General features: G+C 36.9%; 1 protein-coding gene across 8 annotated transcripts in view; it reads right to left on the reverse strand.

The window, feature by feature from the left end:
• Nucleotides 1-351: 351 nt before the first annotated feature.
• ADAMTS6 (ADAM metallopeptidase with thrombospondin type 1 motif 6) overlaps nucleotides 352-26,155 on the reverse strand; it is a 313,210-nt gene continuing 287,406 nt past the window's right edge. For all 8 annotated transcript variants that reach the window (XR_011645856.1, XM_071208283.1, XM_058309311.1 and 5 more), the window contains 4 exons: nucleotides 23,777-23,981; nucleotides 14,308-14,484; nucleotides 11,685-11,841; nucleotides 352-3,482 (listed from right to left, as the gene is read on the reverse strand). Coding sequence is in view for 7 of the 8 variants with exons in the window: in XM_071208283.1 (XP_071064384.1) it covers nucleotides 3,373-3,482; nucleotides 11,685-11,841; nucleotides 14,308-14,484; nucleotides 23,777-23,981 (649 nt within the window). In the remaining variant the exon portion in view is untranslated. The remainder of the gene's footprint in view (nucleotides 3,483-11,684; nucleotides 11,842-14,307; nucleotides 14,485-23,776; nucleotides 23,982-26,155) is intronic.

A 26,155-nucleotide genomic window follows, 5' to 3' on the forward strand; every position in this document is an offset into this window, starting at 1 on the left:
TGATGGGCAATGGAAGGAGGGAGTGCTTTTCGAGAACAGTTGCAGGCCTAGCAGTTGACAGAGTGGGGCAGTGCCAGTGTGGGCTTTCTTTCTAGCCTGAGAATGGCTGGCAGGTGGCATCTGGGGATATAGCTCCACCAGACATATCTGAGGCCTTTGCATTTAGATAGAACTGAAAAGAACTCACTAATAGATTCAGTCTCTGGAGAGGGTAATAAGGATGTGAGAGATCATTTCAATCCTGGATACTACTTGTGTAACTTGGACAACACAGCTGTGGTATCCTATGAGATATATTTCTACTGCAATTTTAACACCAGCTTTTCAGGCAATAGACAACTTTCATCTGAATCATTCTTACAAGCTGAATTTTTATTTTTACTAAATTATCTATGTTTAAAAAAAAACTGTGACTGTGTGGAATTTCACTCCATCAAGTGTTACAATGTCTTTTTCATTTTCATTACAAGCAGGGGAATGGAAGTAGGAAAAGTGTTAGGAAACATGGCAATAAATTATAATATAATTTACAAAAGCAAAAAAAAGTAACAGTGTACCACATTAATACTGAATATAAAATAATAAGCAACAACTAATCATAATAATACAAAAGTAATTTCATTCTGTATTATTAAGGATACTTATGTGACATTCACTCAAAAAAGTTTTGGGAGTCGTATGCATCTTGAGGAATTTAATCAGTTGGGTACATTTTACCTTTCCTTTTTTTGTGAGGCCTTTATACCAGTGGAGGATATTGCTTCCAGCTGTCAGGTACCAGTTTCCTTAGGACTCTCCAAGTACCATAGTATACTACTTTTGGAGGGCCAGCTTTGGTGACTCAGCACCCACTGGCAATCCTATTGTTATCACTTAGGAAGAGAGCATCAAGTAGCCACAAGGATGCCTAGGGTAGCAGCAGCATTGTCATGTGCCATGGAATATGATTTTTTTCCCACTTAGTTTAAATTCTGGCCTTATTTGAATAATTATAAATCCCATTATAGTCTATGCTTGGTTCCCTTGGAAAGGTAGCCTGATGATGCCCCCAGGGAGTTCTCTGTATCCTGAACTTGGTGCTGTTGCACATCCTGGAGGAACAACTGGCTGCCCTAGTCTTCTAACATGAGTTAGAGCATTGCGCAGTGCCCAGGTAAGGTAAAAAGTAGCCTATTGGTAATGTAAGAAATATTTTTGAAATAGAAGCATGAGCTGGTATTAATGCTGGTGCCCTAGAGAAAATCAGATCCTGATCGCAAACCTATACCTAAAATGTTACAAAAACCTCCCTCCCTGCCTTCTTTCCTCCCCCCCCCATCCCTCCTTTCCTTTCCTTTCCTCTAAGGGTGCAGTGCTGGTGCTGTGCGGTAACCCCTTTGCTGAATGGCTAAAATGGCACTTGGGCTGTTTCTAAGGGCAGCACAGAGAGGAACTTGCAAGGACACTCTCATACATCAAGTTGTTTTGTGGTGTTTGGAAAGCTCAGGGACATGAGCTGTGGTGCTGAGAGAAAACACATGTGATAAAATAAGGTTGGACATGACTAAGCATGTAGAACAACATCGTATATCAATTGTCCAAAGCAAACATGGAAAATTTAGATTGGGTTTTGAAGTCTAAGAGTCTCTCTTTTCTGAAAAACAAAACAAAACACCTAACCATTCACATTAGGTCATGATGTATGTGATACACCTGGCACATAGTTTCAGAACTCTGTGATGGATTTGTCAAACATGCTCTTTAACTGCAAATACTATCTTTAGGAAGTAGCCATTTGATGTACTTTAGGTGTTGGTGTACACATGGTATACACATGCTATATTAGAGCAAAAGAGGCATGATGGACGCAAAGCACATTCAGGTAGTACCTGCTACAAGCTGCAAGTGTTCAAGTACAAAATATTAATATAAACATGAACCCTCTTGTTTTGAATCGCTTTTGTTGAGTCTTTTGATGAGCACGATGTGAAACTTGAGGATAGGGAAAACATGAGCTAGTTGTTTTATTTAGGCGCATTTGATTTTGGAATTTGACTTGCCCAACAAACTGGGTTTCACATTTGGTTGCCATTCAGAGTATACAAAAGAAATACAAAATACTTGGTTGGGTAACTGTGGAAATTACGCTTTACGATCTCTAGTCTTCATGAGTTCTTCTTTGGTTGTTATCCCTTACCTACTTTAAAACTCACAGAAATAGCACATTTATGTACAAGCACACTCATCTATCCACACATTCAAAAGCGCCCACACACACACATACTTGCCCTCATATAAATAAATGCCCTTCTACCATATCAAAGCAGGGACATCTGGAACCCATCATATTTGTCAGCAAATTGCAAAAGGGTCTGCCTGGTTGTTACCGAGCCAGCCTATATTTTGCAAGGTATCATCTCAGTAAGCTCAACACATGCGCAACAATCCAACAGGGCAGAAGCCGTTCTGTGACTGGTGAGGATATATATGCAAGTGAGTTAGGGTGTCTTAAATAAGAAGGGAGGCATTCTGTGTGGTGGTAGCAGAGAGCCTGGTTCTTTAGTCTCTACCACACCTCAGGTCTGGCTTCTGCATGAGATTGTAACGTTTTTCTCTTAAAGTTTTAATGGAAATCTCAGCTTCTTGTGCACAATGGCAAGTTGGCCACAGCCTTTTAGCACTGAATTTATAGGGTCGCACAGCTGCAGTAACTAATGCACTGCTTTATACTAAGTCCCTTATTGTTCTTCATTTTAATATAGTTTTATATATGGCTCACAGCAGTGTTCAGAATGGGATTATTCCAAGGAAATTAAGTGGAATGAAGAAAAATAATACAAACTTTCATTACTTTTGATTTATAATTGCTCCTTAAATTACAGTTCAAAGCCTGTTTTATAATTTAAATTTGGTGCTGTTGTAGTGAGATAAAGTATAGTAAATATTTTTAAGCTATGACCTAAGATTTCTGAATCTTCTTTACTTCCATCGTTGACCAGCTACATTTTAAACAGTTTTAAATACAAATGGATTCAGTGTCATTGCTAAGTCCATAATAAAAATTATCTTAATGGTCCAAGGAGGTAAACAGGCTATTGGATTTACTCAAAAGAACACAAACGTTCCACAGTAAGCAAGTCTCCCTGTGTTGTTTGGATCTCTCCAATCTGGCATTCCCTCCTAATACCGTGTCCAGAACTTTGGATCAATAAATCCCACTTCACAGAAGTTAAAATAATATTGAAATCCTGTCAGCTACGGCTGACCAGTGGTTACATTTTCCACAGGGTAATGTATTTGCAAGGACATCAATCCTCTTCCTCTGGGTGGCTCTCTTTGATGGACGTATTTCCATGATGAAATGACAAGGCTCTAGCTCTGGCTTTCCATGGGTCAGTGTCCTTGGCAGGTCTTACAACACATCTGTCTGAAGTATGCTCGACTGCAGAACTTGAACTTCAGCACCAGTGGGCAATAAGCCACTTTGTTCACATCTTTGCACTCTAATGAATGGGGCAGAAAATGGAAAACAATTAGAGGCACATAAACAAGTACCTGAACAAACTGATGAGCCCGGCTGTCTGGCAAGGCCTCTACTCCCATTCCCTTGGGCCAATCCACCTTGGCTTTCACACCCGTGTGGTTTTTGTTTTTGTTTTTAAGCATACCCTGTCTGGTCCAGCCTACCAGAAACATTCTTTTGATATATTTTAACAAAAACTTTAAAAAAATATATTTTCAAGGCTTTTCTCCCAGACATTTGTAAGTATGGTGTATGCCCACTGTGTCTTGAAAGAATTACCATTTGTTGGGATAAGTGATCAGTTTAGACTGCTTGGAAACATGAGTCATTTTTCTTACAGCAATTTTATTGCTTCTTTCTCAAGGGTTATTTTATTCAGCAGTGCAAGGTTATCCAAAATCAAACATGAGTTGCATTGTTTGATACCAAAGTATACATGCCTCAAGAGAATTTATGCATCTGTAAGGCATTGGGATGGGACTGGGTGAATGAAAAGGATTGCTGACAGTGGCATAGATTCAGCAACTACAGTAGACAAAGAGGAAAGCTCTGAGGGGTTGGCCTCAAATGGCAGCAGTCTGTGGGTTATGGAAACATGAAGAAATGTCTTTTTTTAATTTGGAAGTGAGACACGGCCTCCTTTTTCCTATGTGTATTTTCTCCTCAGTGCTAGAATTGCCACAGTTCCCAAAGCCAGAGGTGAATACATGATTCTTTCTTCCATCTCCCCTTGAGGATGATTGCAGAAGGTGGCACTAGGGGGCGAGTGTAGAGAAAGGGAAACAGGTCTTTGATTCTCAATCCTCTTTCCACCCTATCCTGCTAATAATGATATTCATATTCCTTTCCAGTCCTCTGCTCACTTTTATCTGGGATATTTTTAAATACTTTGCAAACCTAGTAATTAAATTTCCATATGCCTCCCAGAATCAAAATTCCACCCTCATTTTTCCAGGTGGTTATACCGAGGATTCCTGGGTAAATTGTTTAAAGTAATTAAGATTCAGGCAGAGTGCTAGGTGAAGTTCAGTGTAACAGAGCAGGTTTTTGTTGTTGTTGTTGTTGGCTTTTTTATTTGCTTGTTTTTTTCCCAGCTGCAGAAATCCACTAAAGTTATACAAAATGAAGTTTATGGTACCTGAGCCATATGATAAACATGGAAAATTAAGTGCAAAGAAATGAGAAAGTTTCCAGTTCTTATTATTGAAAGGTAAGATAACAATTTTATTGATCTCATTAAAGACTCTTTCAGTGAAGGACATAAAATTTAAACCTGGAACTCTCAAATCCTCTAAAAACAGAAGCTCTGCCATCAGCAAATTCCCTTATTCAATATTTGATTTACAAAGAACCAGTAGTAGAAATTTAAATTAAAACTTTCCACACAAGTATTCTTAATAAATTTAAATTTTGCCTGAAAGAAGGTAGGAGCGACATGAAAAACTTCTTAAAACTTTGTGTTAAAAAAAGAAAGAAAAGAAACAAGGTACTATCTGGCAGATCAAATTTGAATTTGAGGTGAAAAGATCTCCATATACTTTAATTTGGAAGTTACTTGGTATTTTTTTCCTTTTCCTCTCTAAAAGTCATGTCCAGTAAAAGGTAACCAAAAAAGTTTAGGCCAAGAATATTTTTGTGGAAGAATAAGCTCTTATCATTGTTACAGCACTGCCACAGGATTTGGGGGGAAATAAACATTAGCTTTGGCCTTTTTTGCCAAAATATCAAAATTACTTAATTGATAAACAGATAGAAGAGGACTAGTTGTTTCTCTTTTCATAACACAAGGAAATAAAATTCTAAGCCAGACTGCCTGGGTCTAATTCTAGCTCTACCATTTATAAACGTTATTATTCTCAGCAAATTACTTAAGTTCTGTCTGCCTTTTTTCTCATCTGTAAAATAGGACTGATTATAGTAATTTATATAAATATATATAATACATATATATGTACATATACATATGTCTATATGTATATCCTTATGTATGTTGCCTAGAACAGTGTCTGATGCATAGAAAGTACTCAATAAATGTTAGTTATTGAGTTATTATCATCATCAATTATTATTCTCTCTTTTCACCTGATGGGAAGAAAGAAGCAGTGGGTTGGGCTCTGAGAGTCTCAATGAGGGTGCAATATTTTAGCTCATTCCTGAGAAAATACTACCCTAAAAACCAAGTCTGTCTGAAGAAAAAACAAAGAAGGATATTCCCTGGGCATGACTTTATTTTGAGATTTGTTACTCCATTTTTGGAAGACTTGCTGGACCAGGAAAATTCTGAGCTGAGCAAAATACAAGTGAAGTCACAGATTTTCTGTTTATATTTATATGTGGAATCTGACTAAATAATAGATAACAAATAATGAATAAAATAAAAGATTTATAAATTGCTTCTCCTTCCATCTACCCATATGCCCACCAATTTAGGCTATTACAAATATAAATAGGGATTGCTGCTCCTCAGGTTCAGCTTCCTTAGGTGATAAAACCATTCTGGAAAAGTTACATGTAAATTAAATCACATTTTTCCATTGAAATAAGAATAGCAGCAATGTTCTGTCTTAATTTCTGACTGATCTTCAGTTGGCATTGATTAAAATATCCAAAAATTAAAGGTATTTTTAAATACCCAAGTAGAATACAAATAAAGTTATACTAGGGGATTTACTTAAAGGAATCCTTTACTTTAAGAAGAATCTTTGGGAAGCCGATGTGGCTCAACTAATAGACCGTCCGCCTACCATATAGGAGGTCCAGGGTTCGATACCCAGGGTCTCCTGGCCTGTGTGGTGAGCTGGCCCACATACAGTGCTGCTCTGTGCAAGGAGTGCCGTGCCACGCAGGGGTGCCCCACACACAAGGAGTGTGCCCTACAAGGAGAACTGCCCTGCATGACAAAAGCACAGCCCACCCAGGAATGGTGCCATACACACAGAGAGCTGCCACAGCAAGATGACTCTACAAAGAGACACAGATTCTTGGTGCCACCTGACAAGAATGCAAGCAGACACAAAAGAACATACAGAGAATGGATACAGATGAGCAGACAATGGGGGAAAGGGGAGAAAAATAAATAAATTAATTAATAAATCTTTTAAAAAGAAAAAAAGAAGAATCTTTGTGTAATATAATAATTCTGTAACTGATTTGTTTTGAAGGTTTGATCTTATTAATGTGTTTTCTTCATGCAGATAAGCTTATATCTATTGCATTTTAAGTGATGGACTCTGAGCCAACAAGATCAAGGATTAGAGATGAAAAAACTGCTTTTCTCTTCTATTGTCATCATGTACCCACTAGGTACTCTGCTGGGAGGAGAGTGATAAGACATTCTTTCTACCTTTATTCTTGCTGGCTTATTTGGAAATTGAGAGATCTTCATTGTGTTGTTTACAGGAAATATTGTGTGGCCTTTATCCATTGTGTGGGTAAAGTTGCCCTTCACTGAAGGCCAGAGACTTCTGATGAGAATGACCATATGGAGCATTCCAAAATTCTTCCCATGGAGACTTGCAAATAATCAAGAGCTGAAAGCCAGAATCTGAAGTAACTCCAGTCATGCAGGAGTGGGTCTAGTTGGTAATCTTGGTTTTGGTGGAGTTGAATGATAAAATTAGATAATCTGTTTCATAGGCAATGCATGAATCTACTTACTGATATGCCAGTGGGTTTTTCCCAGGCGCTCTACATTAATCATTCAAAACCCTGACCTAAAAGGCATGACTTCAAAAGCACTGAGCAGAGGCTTGTGAATATAGGATGCAATTAGATTCAGATTCATTATGGCTTTGAAGGCTTGACTTGGTCCAAAGGATACAAGACCAACTCCTCAAATGCAGCACTTTTCTATTTATTTTAGAAGCCCCTGCAAAGCCTGCCTACTTGTATCATTGGAGGGAGTTGGGATACACAGGAAATGATCCTTTCATGATCAGCTTGGACTCTTTTTGGAGAACGCTTACCCTCTGCCTGTAAGGTCTTTATGACATTCAGAGGAAGAATAATAGGGTGGGTTGGGGGAAAAATACTTTGATTAGTAGTAATATTTTGACAATGCTCTTTAGTCATTAATTAAAAATGCTTAACAATGCAAGGTATTGGTGGTAGGTTGAGTTATGAGAGTCCTGTATGATGTTATATGTATTTGTTTTGTAAGTTCACAACTATTACTATACACCCCCACTGAAAGACCATATTTTAGATTCCAAGAGATTTCTCTGATCCTACCCTGTCTTGAGGCAGAGCTGCCCTTGTCAGTCTCTCATTAAGAGCCAAAGAAACTTGATTGTGCTAAGGAAAAGGGCTCCTCTACTACCTTCTCTGATCTGATTCCCATGAGTCACATCAGACCACTCACCACTACTTTCATGCAAAGGCTTCTTGTCTTTTGAAATCCATGTTCTCTGCCTATTCTGTATCTCTAGGATGACAATTCAGCTCACCTGCTTTATCCACTTTTCCCAGGGCACACCCTGGGTTTTTCCAACTATACATTAAGGTTGGCTCGTAGACTACTGCCTGTGAAGCCTGCCTTGATCCCCAAGGTTAGTCTTTCTGAGCAACCTTAGCACTTACGTAAACTGCTACACATAACACATTCTACTTTTTGTTTTTAAAGTATTTGCCCTGTAAGACTATGAACTTATAAATGTATTTGAATTTTCCATAATGCATAGGAGAGGCTGGCCACAGCAAGTATTCAATAATTAGCTGCTGATTAAATGAACAAATGGTTTCAGGTATTTAAAAATGTTCAATATATGCTATTGGGAAGCTAAAGAGAACACAAAACAAGTTATGACAGACATGCTGTTTATACTTTAAATTAAATTTTGAAAAAGGAGCACTTCTTTTCTTTTAAATGATTCAAGAGCTTTAGGGAGTAACAATTCTGAGATTAGTCATACTTTGTAGGATTAATTACTTTTCAAAAGCTCCCTCCTTTACTGAAAAGGCTAAAAATATTGTCTTAACTGTTTACTTCGTATTAATATTAATAAAAAGTGATTTGGCCAGGCAGATGAAATTACCAAGAGGCATTTCTCCATATAATTCAGGAAACCTCAGAGTAACACCTATCCATTTTAAGGTAATTTATTGAAGGCAGAAATAGGTGCAGTAGCAAATGATATCTACCCACTCTAAAAACATTATTGCATCTTCAGCTGCAAAGACCATGTATAAAAATTATCCACTACAGAGAAGCTTTTGGAGAAATTACTAAAATGGCATATAATGAAGCTAAACATAACTTCAACATACACAATGCCAGCTTTTTTACAAGGACTGAGGCTCAACCTATTGAATTAGGCTGACAGTCATGCACAAGTGCCCATTTCATAACCAACAACTCTGTTTTCATGTCAAAATATTCTGTTTTAAAGAGTGAGTTAAGAATAACACTTAAGGGAAATGCATGTGGCTCAACCAGTTAGATTCTCATCTATCATATAGGAGGTACAGAGTGTGATGCCCAGGGTCTCCTGATGAGGGCAAGCTGGCCCATGCAGAATGCTGCCCCACACAGGAGTGTCAGCCAAGAGCTGGTGCAACAAGATAACCCAACAAGAGATACAGAGGAGAGAAAATAAGAAGACAGAGCAGAACAGGGAGCTGAGGTGGCGCAAGAGAGTAATTGCCTCTCTCCCACTCCAGAAGGTCCCAGGACTGGTTCTTGGAGCCACCTAATGAGAATATAAGCAGACACAGAAGAACACACAACGAATGGACACAGACAGTAGATAATGTGTGTGTGTGTGGGGGGGAGATAAATAAATAAATCTTTAAAAAAAAAGAAGAATAACACTTAAATGTAGTTGAAACTGATATGTCCTTGAGCTCTGCCAAATCTGAGTTCAAATCCTGACTCTACCACTTTCTTTCCTTTTCTTTTTTTAAAAAGATTTTATTTATTTATTTATCCCCCCCCCCTTGCCTGTTCTCTGTGTCTATTTGCTGCATCTTCTTTGTCCGCTTCTGTTGTTGTCAGCGGCACAGGAATCTGTGTTTCTTTCGGTTGCATCATCTTGCTGTGTCAGTTCTCCGTGTGCGTGGCACCATTCCTGGGCAGGCTGCACTTTCTTTGGCACTGGGCGGCTCTCCTTACGGGGCGCACTCCTTGCACGTGGGGGCTCCCCTACGCGGGGGACACCCCTGCGTGGCAGGGCACTCCTTGCGCGCATCAGCACTGCGCATGGGCCAGCTCCACACGGGTCAAGGAGGCCCGGAGTTTGAACCGCGGACCTCCCATGTGGTAGATGGATGCCCTAACCACTGGACCAAGTCCGCCGCCTCTACCACTTTCTAGTCTTGTAATTTGGCAAGTTATTAACCCTTTCTGTGTCTCAGTTTTCTCATCAGTAATACCAACTCTCAGAGGGCTGCTGTCAGGATTATGTAAAATAAAATATATAAATATGTGTATTCATGTATACATATATGAAATATTTAAGGTATTATTATATATAAAGGGGTGAACATAATACTCAACACAGGGTAGTGAACTTGATTTTTATTTTATTATGTTTTTGAATGAATGTAGGATAGGGGTATACTTCTGTGAAAGGCTAAATTATATCTACAATAAGCATATTGGGTTGAGGCTCATGTATAAAAATAAGATTATTGGCAAAAATGAGAAGTGCTTTGCATCTTGGGATCCAGGATAATTATTGCTCTTCCTAAAATGAAATTCCTATGGAAACACTTTAAAAATAGTAAATATTATTAAAAAAAAAAAAACATATTGGATAAATCTGCTCAAAAGGAATAGATATCTGTTTAATAGGTTTATGAGTATATAATTTTCATTTGCAAAATATTAACAAAATTGTTTGGATATATATTCCTTATATATATAATATAGTTCCTTATTTTTGTTTTGTTTAGTCTTTTAAGCAGAACCCTATACCTGGGGTTCTTACATAATTTAAATTCATGGCTCCAGATATTGTTCGGGTGCCTGTATGTGATCATGCTTCTGTTTCCATAGGAAGGCAGTCTGAACTCCCTGACTATGCCAAATTTGTCTTTGCCTCCCCCATAGCTTTTGTCATAGTGCCTTTGACATAGTGGGCATTCAAAACATTTCAAATGAATGCTTCAATCAATCAACAAAGTACCCTATTTAAATAAGGGAAAAGAAAACTCACAGGAATCCATTGTTAACAGAGAGTTTTCTTACTACACAGGAAAAAGAACAGACCCCAAAGCCATTTGCCTTCTTATATAAATGGCTATATAATAATCTTTTTTACACTTTTCTTCAATGAGAAAATTAGCATTTGAAAACAAGCAGTTTCAAACATATGCTTTCATTATATGTATAATAAGCATGAATTTTATCTTCATGATAGTGCTGATCCACTGTCATATCAAAAACTAAAGTTTTCAGTTTTAAGAATGGTTCATTCAGGAAGTGGACTTGGCCCAATGGATAGGGCATCCGCCTACCACATGGGAGGTCTGCGGTTCAAACCCCGGGCCTCCTTGACCCGTGTGGAGCTGGACCATGCACAGTGCTGATGTGCACAAGGAGTGCCCTGCCACGCAGGGGTGTCCCTTGCGTAGGGAATGTGCCTCATAAGGAGAGCCACCCAGCGCCAAAGAAAGTGCAGTGTGCCCAGGAATGGCGCCACACACACGGAGAGCTGGCACAACAAGATGATGCAACAAAAAGAAACACAGATTTCCGGTGCCGCTGATGAGAATAGAAGCAGTCACAGAACACACGGCAAATGGGCACAGAGAGCAGACAACTGGGGGAGATGGGGGAAGGGGAGAGAAATAAATAAATAAATAAATAAATAAAACCAAAAAAAGAATGGTTCATTAGAAACCATCCCTAGAGTTCTAGAACAAGTCAACAGAATGCTAGGTTCAGTGTGACCTTAGAGATTATCCACCCCAATCTTTCATTTTATAGATAAATAAACTTAACCCCAGAGAGGTTAAGTGATTTAACAGGGTTATACAGTTAGTTAGTAAAAGCTTAGGTTACCTGATTATCAGACCAATATACTTCCCACTCTACCATATAGCTTTTGTAAATGCTCTGTACAAGCTATATAACAAAACAGGGGACACAGGAGTTTCTTTAAACCCTGGTAACCAGTAGATGAGTCATTAGAGGCCACCGTTGTGTTTGAGCTCCTAGGCCCCTTCTCCATGACAAACTCACCTTCAGGATTGGAAATGGGGGTACTGTCACATTTGCTTTCACACTGTTGCATCGATGGAGGCCGAACAGATTCTGGACAGTCACCAGATGCCTGTCCGGTGAAGGAGAGACATTGAACTGTCCGCATCTGTTGTCCAAGGCCACACTGAGCAGAACACTAAATCCAAAGGCCAGAGAGAAACAAAATATTGATCTCAACAATTTTTAGGAGGTAAAAAAAGACATGGTGTCACTGCAAGCACTACCCATATTAGCTTTTAATGCCCATACGTAGTTCATCTTGTAGAGTTCTACGATTAGCTCATTCTACTACAGAACAAACTTGGAAATTCCAGCTCATGTTTATATCATTACCCTAGAAAACGGAAGCAGTTAGTTCCCAGAAAACAATACGTGGGAATTTCTTAGGACATCACTCCAGCAATTCTAAGCAGACTGGTAAACTCTAATAGGAGTGTAATGAGAAAATTCTCATAATGAAGTACAATAATCAAGAGTTTCTAGGGTCAGGAGATCACCCTGTTGTTTCCTATCTATTACAGGTTTGTCTGCAAATAACCTGATGGTCTAGTGGAATATTCTATGTCAAAATATTAGTTCAATATAACTGCTTGAAGATGACTTGGAGATGGAGCCAGTTTAAAAAAAATAGCTTAAATAAGTTCTCATTTTTTCCAAGGTATTGTCAGTCACACAAACCTGAGAATCAGGTCTGGTATTAGGCATTAACATGCCTCCCTCTTCTTTTTCATCTCTTCAGGGATTCAGACCTGAAATTACTCTCTGAGTGGCTTAGTTTTAGTGGAACTGATCAGCTGTCCAGGCTGAGTAATGGAACTGAATCTATTCTCTGGGTCTGCCACCCAGAAAATCTGGGAGATTTGTGATCAAAGGGATAAGGAGCTAACAGGTGCTAAGATGGGGGATGATGATGGTGTTTGCAAGCCCTGCTGGATTTGCTAAAAAAATCTTTCAAACCACTTTAGGACTTGGAAGGATATTCTTAAAGACAGTGTCTTATTTTTAAGTTTCTAATATAGAATGACAATTGAATACACTCTAAAATTTTATTATATCATCTTTTAAATGTAATTTTACATATAATTTCACTGATTATTTTCAACTTTAGGAACTTGATTGAAAACGTAGGTGGGAGGAAAAGGACTTGAGAACATTTAAAGGAATAATCTCAAATTACCTGTAAATTTGGTGGAATCACTAACACAAAAAAACTTTCACCTTATATTTATATAACAGTGCATCAAAACAAATAATGTAAAAGGAAGGAAATACCTACCTGATTTAAAATATAAATCCTGAAAGCATGTCTGTACTGATCCTTTAATAGCATAATATCATGTATGTACTATGAAACTGTTACTCTACAGTGAAACACATTTTGACACTTAATTGCATGCAAAGATTAACTTCATCATTTGTATTGACTTGAGCACTTTGTAATCTAAACCAAATATTGCTATACAAATGCAAAGCATTAATTATTTTATGAGTATACTTCTTTTGTTTTTCCACAAGGCCAAGCACAGAGAAGGCATATTTGTTTACCTTAATGGGGTGTTAAAATCTTTGCCCTCTCCCAAATGAAACAAAAGAGATGTATAGATATTGCAGTACTTTAGCAGTACTGAACTTTAGTCAGTACTGGTCAGAAATTTGGTAACTACTTCTATGAAATGCCATTTTTAATAAGTAATGGCAAGCTCAGAGCACATATAAAATCACACTGGCTTAGCTATAGACCATTTTGATTTATTTAAGTCTCAGATATTAGAAAATGTGTTATAATCTATGAGGCTAATTATGAAACTACAGGAATAAGGGCATCGATTGGATGGAAATTTATTTCCAAGGACATCATTATTTTAAAAAATATTTTAGATAGGTTAATCTATCAACCTGATAGATTTCCTCCTTGACATTCAGAAGAACAATACTTAAGTTTCCTTCTATCCAAATGTACCAACATGTTTTTGAAGGATTCAAGGTGGCTTACAGCAAGATTACACAATTTAAAAGTAGGTGAGAAAGAATAAAGAAAAAATAGGAATTGGAATATAAAATGGAAATGAGTCTAATATAAAACACATGCCAAAGTCCTATATATCTGCTTCCCAATTTATGGTGTCTATCAGATTAAAATAAATCAATTGCAGAATAAATATTAATAACCTTTCAAAGATTCTATATCACACTATCAAGTTAATTAAAATCCTCATAAACCTAAGAGGAATTATGGCTATTTTACAAGTGGGAAAATTAAGATCCCTGATTTAACTGATTTTTCTTGAATTACTTGAGAGAGTTGGGAGAAGAAAGTTTTGGTAGCTTGTTCAAATCTCTGGCCAACTAGACTATTTCTCTTAATTTTAACTTAAAATGTTGGGTTCCAAGGAGTAAGCAAATGTGGCAATAATATATCTGTGTGTGTGCCCATTTATATCTGCTGGTGTTTGCGCAATGTATCACACCTATATTTCATACCCAGGTTTTTGTATGTTATTTATTACCCATATCTTGGGCCCTTACAATGACCAAATGAGAAACCTCAGGTCCATGTCCCAAGGTACTGCTTCAACAGGAGCTCATAGAATAATAGTTTTACCTGGCCCCAGTCTCCAGTCACCCAACGAGGAGGAGGGCAGCGGCCCAAACTGCAGCGGATGCGGACAGGAGGCTTGCTTTCCTCTGGGCATTGTGCAGCTGGGAATGTTTTAGAAAGGTCACTGCTCTTGCACAGAACAATACGATGTTTGAATCCTGGACCACATTTTGGAGTACACTGGAAACAAAACAAATACTGATGAATAACAACAGTCTAAAAACAGAGGAAAATTTGAAGAAAGTGTTTCTTGAAGTATATGTGTGCTTGGGTATACAGTATACATACACACAAAATTCAAGGTAAAGTTTCTCAGATATGAAAATTCCTTACATTTTTAGGCAGTAGTACTTTCATCTTTCCCTAAGGTCTTTAAGAGCTAAGTCCAATGTTTGCTTTTCTTGGCTAACTTATTTTCTTTTTTACTGGAGATAGGTTCATTCCTCTATTCCTCCCTATCCTTGGCCTCATTCAGCTGTGATAAGATGCTAATTTTTAGAATGTGGAATCTTAAGTTTCCTACTTGTTGGGTGTAGTCTTCTGAAAAGAATTTTTATGTTATTACTAAACCATGAAAACTTATCTCTGTGAAGCAAACAAAAAGTTGATTTAGATGTGTATTCTTATAGTGTGGTAGCTAAAACTACATGGATGCAGGTAAAGGTTTATTGAACTGAACATCTCTCCTGCCTATCAGTTAAACACAATAAATCTGACTGTTCCTTAGAATTGGTCCACTCTGTTCTCCAGACTAAGGAAAAGATGTTTTTCCTAAGTCACAAACCCTATTATTTACCTCTTCTCCAGGCTAATCGGAATGATCTATGTCTAGAAGTCAGGTTCCTATTTAACATGGCAGTGGACCAAAGCCTCAATCTTCATCCCCTGCACGTCTGTACCTATTCTTTAAAGCTGTATTTTCTGAGTCAAATGAGGACATTAACCATACCGTCTAAGCATGATATTTTTATCTTTCATTCAACAACATTTCCAGATCTCTACAGGAATTATACGGTCCTTTGGGATATATAATAACAAATAAGACAGTCTCTACCCTCAAAGAACTTACAGTTGTATGCAGGAAATAGATGTGAACACATGGTTAATAGCAAATATCATAAATGAGGATGTAGAATATATAAATTCTTGTGCCCCTAATCACCATCTACCTGTTATATAGTCACACATGTAGAAGTCATCTCATCACTCCCAGACCATAAACTCCTTGGGTTTATGGTCCACTTTTGTTTCATCTTTGTACCCCCTCAGTATCCAGCAGAGAGCTTTGAGTAAAGCACTCAAAAATATATGCTGTCCTGTATAATTCTGGATAATTTTTGGGATTCACCATCAGGTGAGGATATCCCTGACTTATTTTTCTAGGAGATGTGCTTGATTAGGATAGGGGTGTCCGAGTGAACACTATATACATATATCCCTGAGTGGCTTTGTCAGGGACAATCCTTGAGCCTACTACATAAGGTAGAGAAAGAAAAATATATTAACATTCTTTCAGGTAAACATCAAGGATCCTATGCAATCTCTACATAACAATGTGTGTTATAATATATTTCCTACAGTTTAAAAAAAGATTCATTAAGATGCATTTCAAAGGAGGAGAGCATACTGTTCTTTATAATATGGCTCAAAGAACAGGCTTTGGTTAGGGACTAAAAGAGCAACAGGGAAATTCTGGATCCCTGTCATTCTTTTTCATAGCCAAATCAACATCCTTATTCCTGCTGCTGCCTCACTTTTCCCATATAATCAATCACTAGATCTCATTTATCCAACTTCTAAATCTCTCTCACATCTGTCAATTTTTTTCTCCATCTCCACTGCCAATAACCTTAATTCGGACAAATATTATTTCCTACATGGAATACTGCAAGTGCTTTCTTAACAAATCTCCCATTATTTTGCTCTTGCCTCACTCCAATCCGCTCTCTAAACTATACAGTCAGGGATCTTTCTAAAGCACAATTCTGATCATATTCTCTTCTGATTTTAATAGTAAGACAATGGTCCACTATTGTCAAGATAAATTTTCAAACTCTAATATGTTTACTAGATCCTGATGGTAAGGCTCTGTTTACCTCTTTGGAGTCATTGCTTTATGTCTCTGCCATACTGAACAATTTACAGTATTTCTTAGTGCTAGGCCAGTGCCAGGCACAATGTTAATGCTGCTGTTACTACTACCACTAGCAGCTACCATTAAGCACACAGTGTATGAGTCACGTGTTACACTAAATGCTATTCTTTATTTAGTTTTCACTAAAATCCTGTGAGATGGAAATTATTATCCTGTTTTATATATGAGATTTTTCCTGTGAGATGGCAATTATTATCCTTTTTTACATATTAGATTTTTTATTTTATGTGCAAAGTCTTCATAGAAACCCCTCCACTATGTACTCATCTGGCTAAGCATGAAGTTACCTTATTTGAAAGGAAAATATTACCCCTGACCAAGAATATATTAAATAGTAAACAACTGACTACTTTTTTCCAGAGAGATTCCTCAAGTGAGCAAGCTCTTTATTGTAGATTGCATTTGTAATACCTGGGAGGAGTGTCCATCACTGGCTGCTTCGAGGGATCAAGGGCCTGATTAAGATGGGAGGTGCCTGGCTGAGCTGAAAACACGGCACAGCAACAGGACTGGATCTCCCTTGTAGCCTGGAGATTAGTCCAGAAGGGACTGGATACTATTACCATATATACGACGTAACATATCCCCTTTTAACCATATTCAGATATATATTTCAGTCCTATTAATTACATTAACAAAGCCGTACTACATCACCACTCTCCATTACCAAAATATTTCTATCATTCCAAATAGCATCTCTGTACATGTTAAGCCTCAACTTCCCATTCCCTAAAAATAAAATTAAAAAAATCACGGAATTGCACTACACAGTTAAATAATGGATTATAGTTAATAAAATAAAGCAAAAATGTACTTTCATCAATTGTGGCAAATGTACGACACCAATGCCAGCTGTTAATAATAGGGAAGTATATGGGAGTTCTGTATTTATGAATGATTGTTCTGTAAATTCACAACTTTTCTAATTAAAAAAAAAGTGATTGGTATAAAGTCATACAGCTATTAAATAGAAGAGCCATGCTAAGGCTAATTTTTACTGAGCATTTTTTGAGTATCAAGCAGTATACTATGAACTTTGCATACATTATCTTATTGAGTCCTTATAACAACCCTATCACTTTATATTTGAAGAAACCAAGACATGCAATACATTTTTATAGAATGAATAAAGTCCTGATCCCAAGTGTCTTGAGCGTGCCCCATTTGTGTTAGCCCATTTCCATTATCTTCACTTCATACCAGTTCTCCTCCACTGTCCACTGAGGTTAGAAGTTGAAGACTTAGAAGATTTCTGCCACTCATTTAATGCTTACTATAATAATTGAAAATAAAATTACTACCTTACATTCCAACAGAGCTTCACAGTTCACAGAATACTTTCACATACACTATTCTTAAAAAACTTTTTGAGAATTGCTACAGATGAGGAAAGTTTAAGTGACTTAATCAAGGTTAAAAAAATACTAAGTGGTAGAGCTGGAATTAAATCCTAGGCATTCTGACTCATACTTCAGGGCCTGATCATTATCCATTCCTCTGTCATTACTATTATTCACAGGTTTCTGTTAGCACTGGCAGAAACAAATTCACGAGAATATGTAATAAGAATTTTTAATTTAATGTTTTTTCAGAAGGTACTGGGGATTGAACCTGGGACCTCGTACATTGGAAGCAGGAGCTCAACAACTGAGCTACACCTGCTCCACCATAATAATTATTAAATATTATAAAAAAATAAGTTGAGGTGAAGTACAAGAGGAGAGAATGGGAGAGTCAAGGTGAGACGCAACAGAAACCAGGAACTGAGGTGGTACAAGTAAAAGGGAACCTCTCTTGACATTGGAGGTCCTCAGGATTGAATCTCAGTCAATGTTAGAGGAGAAAATGAGAAGAGAAGATAAAAAGAGAAATAGACACAGAAGATCACACAGTGAATGAACTCAGACAGCAAAAAACCTGTAGGGTGGGGGAAAGGGGAAGAAAAAAAATTATGGAAGTAGGCAGAAACACAAGATATATAGGGAGTTCAGTTTTAGTATTTCGAGGTTATAGTTGGTTTTCTAAATTGACATTTATTGAAAACTGTACTTGTACCATTCCTCTGCCCCTTCACATTTTAAAATACATACATACACATATTAAAACCTGGGACAAGTGTCCCTTGTTTATTCTAATATCTTTCTCCAGTGGCAAGAAGCTCCTGCTATTATTATAAGAACGTAGTACTATCTACCAGTCTTTCCACTGAGCATATGCCAAATCCTGCTTACAATTAGATGAGGCAGACAATGCAAGAATAGACAATTCATTCATCTGTATCTGAGAAGACCCCAGGAAACTGAAAGAAAGCAAAACCAAAACAAATAAAAAAAGAACTAATGAGTGAGGAGGAGGAGGAAGAAGAAAAAAAGAAGAACCACTATCACAAATGTTTATTAAGTGTCAGGCACTCTTCTAAAGTGTTTTTTGGTTTTTGGCTTTATTTGCATGTAATAATCTACCTAATCTTCACAGAAACCTCATGAAGTAAAGTAAGTACTATTATCATGCCCATTTTATAGGTGAAGAAACTGAAGCACAGAGAAAGATAGTTAAATCCAGATGTCAGTTTCCTAACAGAATAAAGTTCTGAAAGATAAATGTAAAATGAGGCAAACCCTCTGTGGGACAATAAGCAGTAATATGCAAAGCTGAATATACAATGACATCTTCTACTGAGGTAAGAAATCATTTTAGAGCATTACAGCCACAACTCCACTAAATAAGCCAAGGATATTCTATCCTGTAGCAGTAGAGGTAGGGAGATAATGAACTGGATTCTCAAAATAGTGAAGGACTGAAAACTATTTCTACCACATTCTTATTCAATGAATACACTAGTCCTGGGCCCTGCAGATCTAGCTCCAAAAAACATATGTCAAAAGCCAGACTCTCATCTCTGATCTCTGCAAAAATTGCACTTCTTAAGGGTGACTATAAAATTAAGTGTTTAAAAATTACTTATAAAAAATAGTGATGGCACAAAGTTGTCACTTAAGACCAGCTTCATTCTAAGTAGTACTCTCTCCAGCAAAACTTCTCACTGTATGCCGGAGATGTTCAAGCAGAGATATTCTCAGCTTGTTTTTAATTCTATTTCTTCCCTTTGGTTTCTTTAGCCTAAATTTCATCTATGCCTTTCTTTAGCCTTCTGATAAATAAATGTGTTTATCTATCTGACAACCTCAGTTTTATTTAGCTATCTAAAATATAAGAAGTCCTGAAAAACAGTATGTAGTCATGGTTATAAATGTGATTAATAGGTACTAACTTAATGACTTCATAGCATTCTCTAGAGATAAATTTTGGACTCTATCCACAGAAAAAGTATATTTTTGCACACTTTTGAGTGTGCAATAAAATTTAATTATTTCTAATTATTATTAGAAAATTGAATACTTAATTATTTAATATGAATCATTTTTTAATATTAAAGCTCTATTATAAATATCAAAATCCATTCCATTCATTCTTATAATAAACCACTAGGTAGAAGATAAACCACTAGATAGAAGATAGTATTTCAGTAGATAATCCATTCTTTAGTAGAATTATTGCTATTTCTCCTTATTGCAGGTTATTTCATCTTTTATTCATATGCTCAGAATTTTGCAATTATTCAAAATCTGACCAAACCATCTGTTTTTTATTTTCATCTCCCTGGGATATAAGAGGTGATTTTTATGAGAGATGCATTTATGTTTTAACTTAATGTTCTGTGATTAAGAAGCAAAAAAACCTTTTTTTTTTTTTTTCAGAAAAAAGTATTTAAAACCACACCAGGAAAAACAATTTGGCGTTTATTTGTAAAGCATAGAAATGGTAAGGTCTTGGGGTTAGAATGAGTTCTCTCTGGAGAGGTGGGTTTGATTTACTTAATCATAGGACCAGAGTAGAACCTAGGAGTAAGTGAAATGGTGTCACAATTGTCTTGCCAAACAAGATGGTCCCATGAAGGGAGATTACTTCCCCAACTTTCTCAAATGATTCTAACTAAATGTTAGGTCTATAAAGTCAGTTCAGTATGATGCCAGTTATCTACTTATCCAAGAATAAGTATGAAAAATAGACCTTTTTCATGGGTACTCTGTGAGAGTCAAATGAAATTATTCTGATTTCAAAAGAATAGGTAAAGACTGCTGGGGCCCATCCACAGTATGCATTGATGCTTTTAAGAGCTTCTTTCCAAGAGAAGGCAAAAACAAAATAAAGTCCGAAATAGCGTGAATGGTCCTAGGAATGAAGAATAGATCATAGGAATTGAGAAAGTTGTGGCTACATTAGGTTTTCAAAAGGCTGCCGAGGAGCCATTTTCCATTGAGGTAATTTGGTGTGTTTTTTTTCTAATAAATACCCAGTAGGCTTCACTGGTGGGGAAAATGGTTCCTGCTTTCCAACAATGGAAATTTTGTATTTAGAGCAGACTGCAAAGAAAAGGGAAGGGTCAAAGGGTAAATTCCTCTAGCTGCAACATGTTTTTACCAGTTGAACCTCACCCTTGTGATTAGCAATGCTCCAGACAGTTGATAGTTGGAAGTGAGGAGGGGGCAGAGGTGAGGAACAGAAAGAGGAGGGAAGTTTTCATAGGCGTGTCAACAGAAAATCGCGTGAAATATTTGCAAAAGGTTAACTGAAAGAAATTAAACTTTGCCTGTTCTTCTGTTGGGACCTCCTCTTTTCATTAGTGGGAAGTGTTCCATTACTCTGGGAAGAACAAACTACTGTTTTCACTTTGTTCTCTATAGACATTTATTTCACTTAATTCTATTTATTTTTTTTAACCCATCTAGGGAAGAGGTGAGTGGCCTGTTTAAGTAAGGAAAAGGAAGAGTGTGAGTGTTCCCTATCCCCCACCCTTTTGGAAAATAAATAGGAGGGACTGTATGGGGGAAAATCATCTATTTCCTCCTGAACAAAGGATGGAGAGGATGGAAAAGATGATATTCAACTAGAATCTTCCAGAAAGTTACCAAAGCATTTCTTCACTTACGCTTATGCCAGAATAGTTTCTTGGATGTCTGTGGAGAGACAATAGCAGCTACCAACACTATATTTGAGGTGGCAGTCCTCCATGCGCACTCTACACCCTCAGCACCACTCCTTTCCCCTAAGCTTCATTCAACTATCTTAAAGAAGATAGCAGAAAGGTGAGTAAAAGCCCCCTTGGCTCATACTTATTTCTTCAGGCAGCCTCCAGGAATGCCTAAGAGTCTTTTAGATCCATTTGATCAAGTCACTTCAAAGACTGGATTGATAAGAATCAGAAATCTAAGAGAAGGGAAAAGGCAAAGAGGAGTATACACTCCAATGACAAAGAAGTACAACTCACATTGAGGTTAAAGTCAGAAGAAATCTTAAAATGTATTTAGAATAGAAGCATATCAATAATGCATGTCAGCTATTTCTTAAGATGATTGTTTGGTAGTTTTATGTTAAAAAATTTAATGCAGTCAGGAGACCAATGAGGAATGAGTCTGTATATGAAGAAGTTTTGGTATTTTCTTGGTTCGCAGAATTTTCTTCTTGATTCTTCTTATGTTTTTGTCTATTTTTTCTTACTTTTTCTAGAAGGATATTGTGTGGTATAGTTCTGTACTCAAGCCTGACTATTCCCTCGCATTACTGTATTCAATTTTATCTCCCATTTATTCTCCCCCCTCCCCTTTATTAGAGAAATTGTGCTTTTACAGAACAATGGTGCATAAAATACAGGATTCCCATATACTACCCCATCACCACCACCATCTTGCACTGGTGTGGAACATTTGTTACAACTGACAATAGTACATTTTTATAATTGTACTATTAATTAAAGTCATGGTTCAACTTAAAGTTCACTGTGTAGTATAGTTCAATGGATTAAAAAAAAATTTTTATTCTGTTACTATATATACAATCTAACATTTCCCCTTTTAATCATATTCCAATATATATTTCAGTGCTGTTAATTACTCTCACAATGTTGTGTTACCATCAATACCATTCATTACCAAAACATGTCAAATAAGAAGCCTACACATTTTAAGCCCTAACTTCCCATTTCCCATCCCTACCCTGTCTCCTAGTAACCCAAATTCCAGATTTTGACTCTATGAGCTTGCTCATACTTGGGAAAACACTTCCATTTCTTGTCCAAGATTCCATTGATAACCACAACTGGTCTGAATCTCCACTTCCATATACAGTCTGAAACCCAGTCCCTCTTTTAAGCCCTGTACCTTAAGCAAAAAGTTTCATTCAGAGGTTCCTAAAGAACAATTTTTTCCTAATTTTTATTTTTTGAAAAACTGCTTAGCTTACTGAGGTCTACAGCAAACACCCAAAGCAATTACCACAATGTTTTTTTAGCAGAACACATTAGAATAGAATCTGAAATGCATCCAATTTTATACTAACTTGAGAGAATAATCTCCAGTTAAATAGTCATGTACTCATTCTTTTTAACATTAACCAACACCTAAGAAGGATTCAAATATCCTTTAGGAAATGTGGAGAAGGGTGTAGTGTATATTTGTTTATGTCTGATGAATTCCAAGGAGTCAAGGATTAATTCTATATCTTACTTCATATTTTATAAGGTAATCTCTCTGAGGGCCCCTCGATATTTTTTAGGCTCTTTTGTGGCATATGCATGCCAGAAAAACATTATCCTAGTTATGGCTTCCTTACCAACTATTTAAGTAGAGGTAATGGGAAATTCTGATCTTTGACTTTTTTGGTATAACCTCAGTTCTATGCTTCTTTCCCAGGACAATTAAAATATATAGATATATAAATAGATATAGATATAGATATCTATCAAGTGATAATGAATTGATAAAGACTCATATCTAAGAGTTACATATTTAGGTTAGAACATTATTTTTTTTTTAAAAGATATAAGTAATCTGTGCCTTTCCACTGAGATTATAGAAAAAGGCAATCTAGGTCTTCAATAAGTTTAGGGGTAAGAAAGGTTGTTGACTTTCCTTTTGAACATCAGTTTTTAATCACATGTCACTAATTCTGAGTCTGTAATGCTGCTCAAGAGTAGGAAGGAGAAAAAACACTTAAACGAATAAGCACTATATGTACTTTCAAATTCACTATAGATATTTCAAAATCAGATTGATGACTAGTTTCTCACTGATTTCCCTGACTTGAAAAACGCTTACTTCCTAACAAGCAGCAATAAACAAGAACATGGCCAAATTCACTGTTAGGTAGTCCTTACTTGTTAAGTTCTAAGATGCTCACATGCTCAGGTGTCCTTAATATTAAATGCTTTGGCATTGATAGTTAAGACATCTCAAAACATACAGCCTCAGATTTCCTTACTTCTGACCAGTCCAAAGCTATCCACTGAGGTGGACAAGACTGGTTGTTGCAGGGCTCTTTTTCAATAGGCCGGTGTGTTAAACAACCACTATAGTCCAGTGTCTCCTCCTCAGAAGGGCCAATCTTCCTGATGCAGAGCACTGCCCTTGTGCGCGTTCCACCATCACAAGTCTTGCTGCACTCCAGCCAATCCCCAATAAACCACCTGCAGCAAGAAGTGGAAGAAATATAGAAAAAAGCGTTTCCTCAGTGCAGTCAGAGATTTTGAGCTGAGTGAAGACACTTTCATCAATGAACTACATCTTATTCTGAGAAGAGCTGACATTTCAGTGTTGGTTGATGCGACAAACGATAAATAGAAAAGCTAAGGAAAAGACAGTCAGTGTCGGTCCCCTTTTAAAATGTAGTGAATGGCCTTTAGAGCAGGCAGAACATAGGTTCAAACTAGTAATGTATTACGTGCTTTTAAACGTCTTAGATTTTAAAAAATTTTACTTTATAATTCATACATGAACATGCATAAACAATAAGTGTATAGTATAAGTTGTGGACTTATAAAACAAACATGCATATTATCATACAGGGCTCCCACCACCAACACCTTGTATTGTTGGGAAATATTTGTTACAAACTAGGAAAGCATTGTCAAAACATTACTACTAACTATAGCTAATATCTTACATTTGTTGTATTTTCCCCCCAATAAACCTATTTGATTTTTATTCTTATTTTTAAATAATTCCCAAATTGAGGGAAACAATAATATTAATCTCATAAGGTTTCATGAGGATTAAGATAATATACAGAATACTCCATTGGTGTGCTGGTCAATGTTTAATAACAGGCTCTCCATGGTGGGAATAGAGAATACTGATTTGTTGCATTTGCCAATGTGTGTGGTATAAATACCCCAATATGGTCAATTTCAAGCTACCAGCTTGATGTAAAGAATGTCGGGTTGAAAAGATATGCTAACAATAGGCTCCTCTGAGCCAGTACTAGCTGGCTCTAGTATAGCACTAAGAGTGTCCAACAGCATCTGGTACACTACAAACAAGAAACAGTAGCTATTTTTATTATTATCACATTGAAGCAGATTCTCTCACAATCCAGGCAGGGTTTCTGACAAATCCACCCCAAAGGAAAAGAAATTTGTTTTTCATGTCCCCAAAATGAATTTCAGACTCTATGAGAGAAGGCCTTTGCTATCTTAACGGGGGCAGAGAAGGCTTCCTTATCCATCATTGAGGACATGGGAGTTTTAGACCAATTGTAGCAAGAGTGGAACCCTGAGCCAGCATTTAGAGACATCATAATTAACTGGTTTTTCAAAATAAAAATGTTTGATCAAAACCTAAATATTTTCAACCTAAAATTTATTTAACCCTGAATTTTAAAACCTGACATTAACATTTTTTTTTCTGTTAAGAAATTTTCCAAAGAAATTTAAAGTGATTTACATATTCTTTTCCTTTTTGTTTCCCTCAGATGAACTTGATCTTAAGTTAGTACCATTTTTGGTAAAGAGGAAAATGTGTTCTGAGAATAATAACTTGCATGCCAGCCATAGTGAAACTCTGATTCAATTCACAACAGTGATTTCATCACCAAGATTAGAGGATAAAACAGAAATGTGTATAACTCAGCCACAAAAAGTTCAGTCATACCACCTCCAGCCATGATTTCATTAGGTCTCATGGTGTAAGAGGGACGGAGGCCTTCAAATTAAACACAGGTGCTCAGAGTCACCAGGGTGATTCAGGAGGTGTTGCTGTTCTTTGCTGCACAAGGTCAGGGCCACCTCTGCCTTTCTATTATTTGTCCTCTGTTTTTATTGCCAACCATGTTTCCTCGGAAACTCAGTCTAGGTGTATCACTCTAACCTTCGACTTGCAATGTATAAAAGTAAAATTATTAACCATTCTCTGAATTTCCCTTCTGACTTTAAGTCTAATTTCAGGTTTCACATTCAATTTCTGTTCCATCCTTCTTTATTGCTCATCAAATCATTCCTCCCATGTCTCTCTAAAGGATTGAATCACACCCTAGTTATTTAAACAGTTTTGAAATTTTACCACTGTGTCTGTGTCAGTCTCTCCACTCTCCTGTCTAGTATAAGAAAATGCTTCCTTCATCTTCATTTTCCATGAATTTGATCCTATGAGGATAATTTCCCTATTTCTCTGTCTTTTTTTTTTTTCCCTTCTCTTGATTTCCTTACTTCTGACCGGTAATCAATTCAGAAATTCTCACTGGAAATATAAATTTCTGAATCATTAGTCTGAATAGTCCCATGGCTGTATCTGAGCTCTACCCAATACCCAGCAAACAAACTGTCTTCATCCTCACTGCCTTCCTATTTGTTAGACAGTAACAGTT

This window comes from Dasypus novemcinctus, chromosome 2 (assembly GCF_030445035.2).
Source record: "Dasypus novemcinctus isolate mDasNov1 chromosome 2, mDasNov1.1.hap2, whole genome shotgun sequence".
Taxonomy (NCBI): domain Eukaryota; kingdom Metazoa; phylum Chordata; class Mammalia; order Cingulata; family Dasypodidae; genus Dasypus; species Dasypus novemcinctus.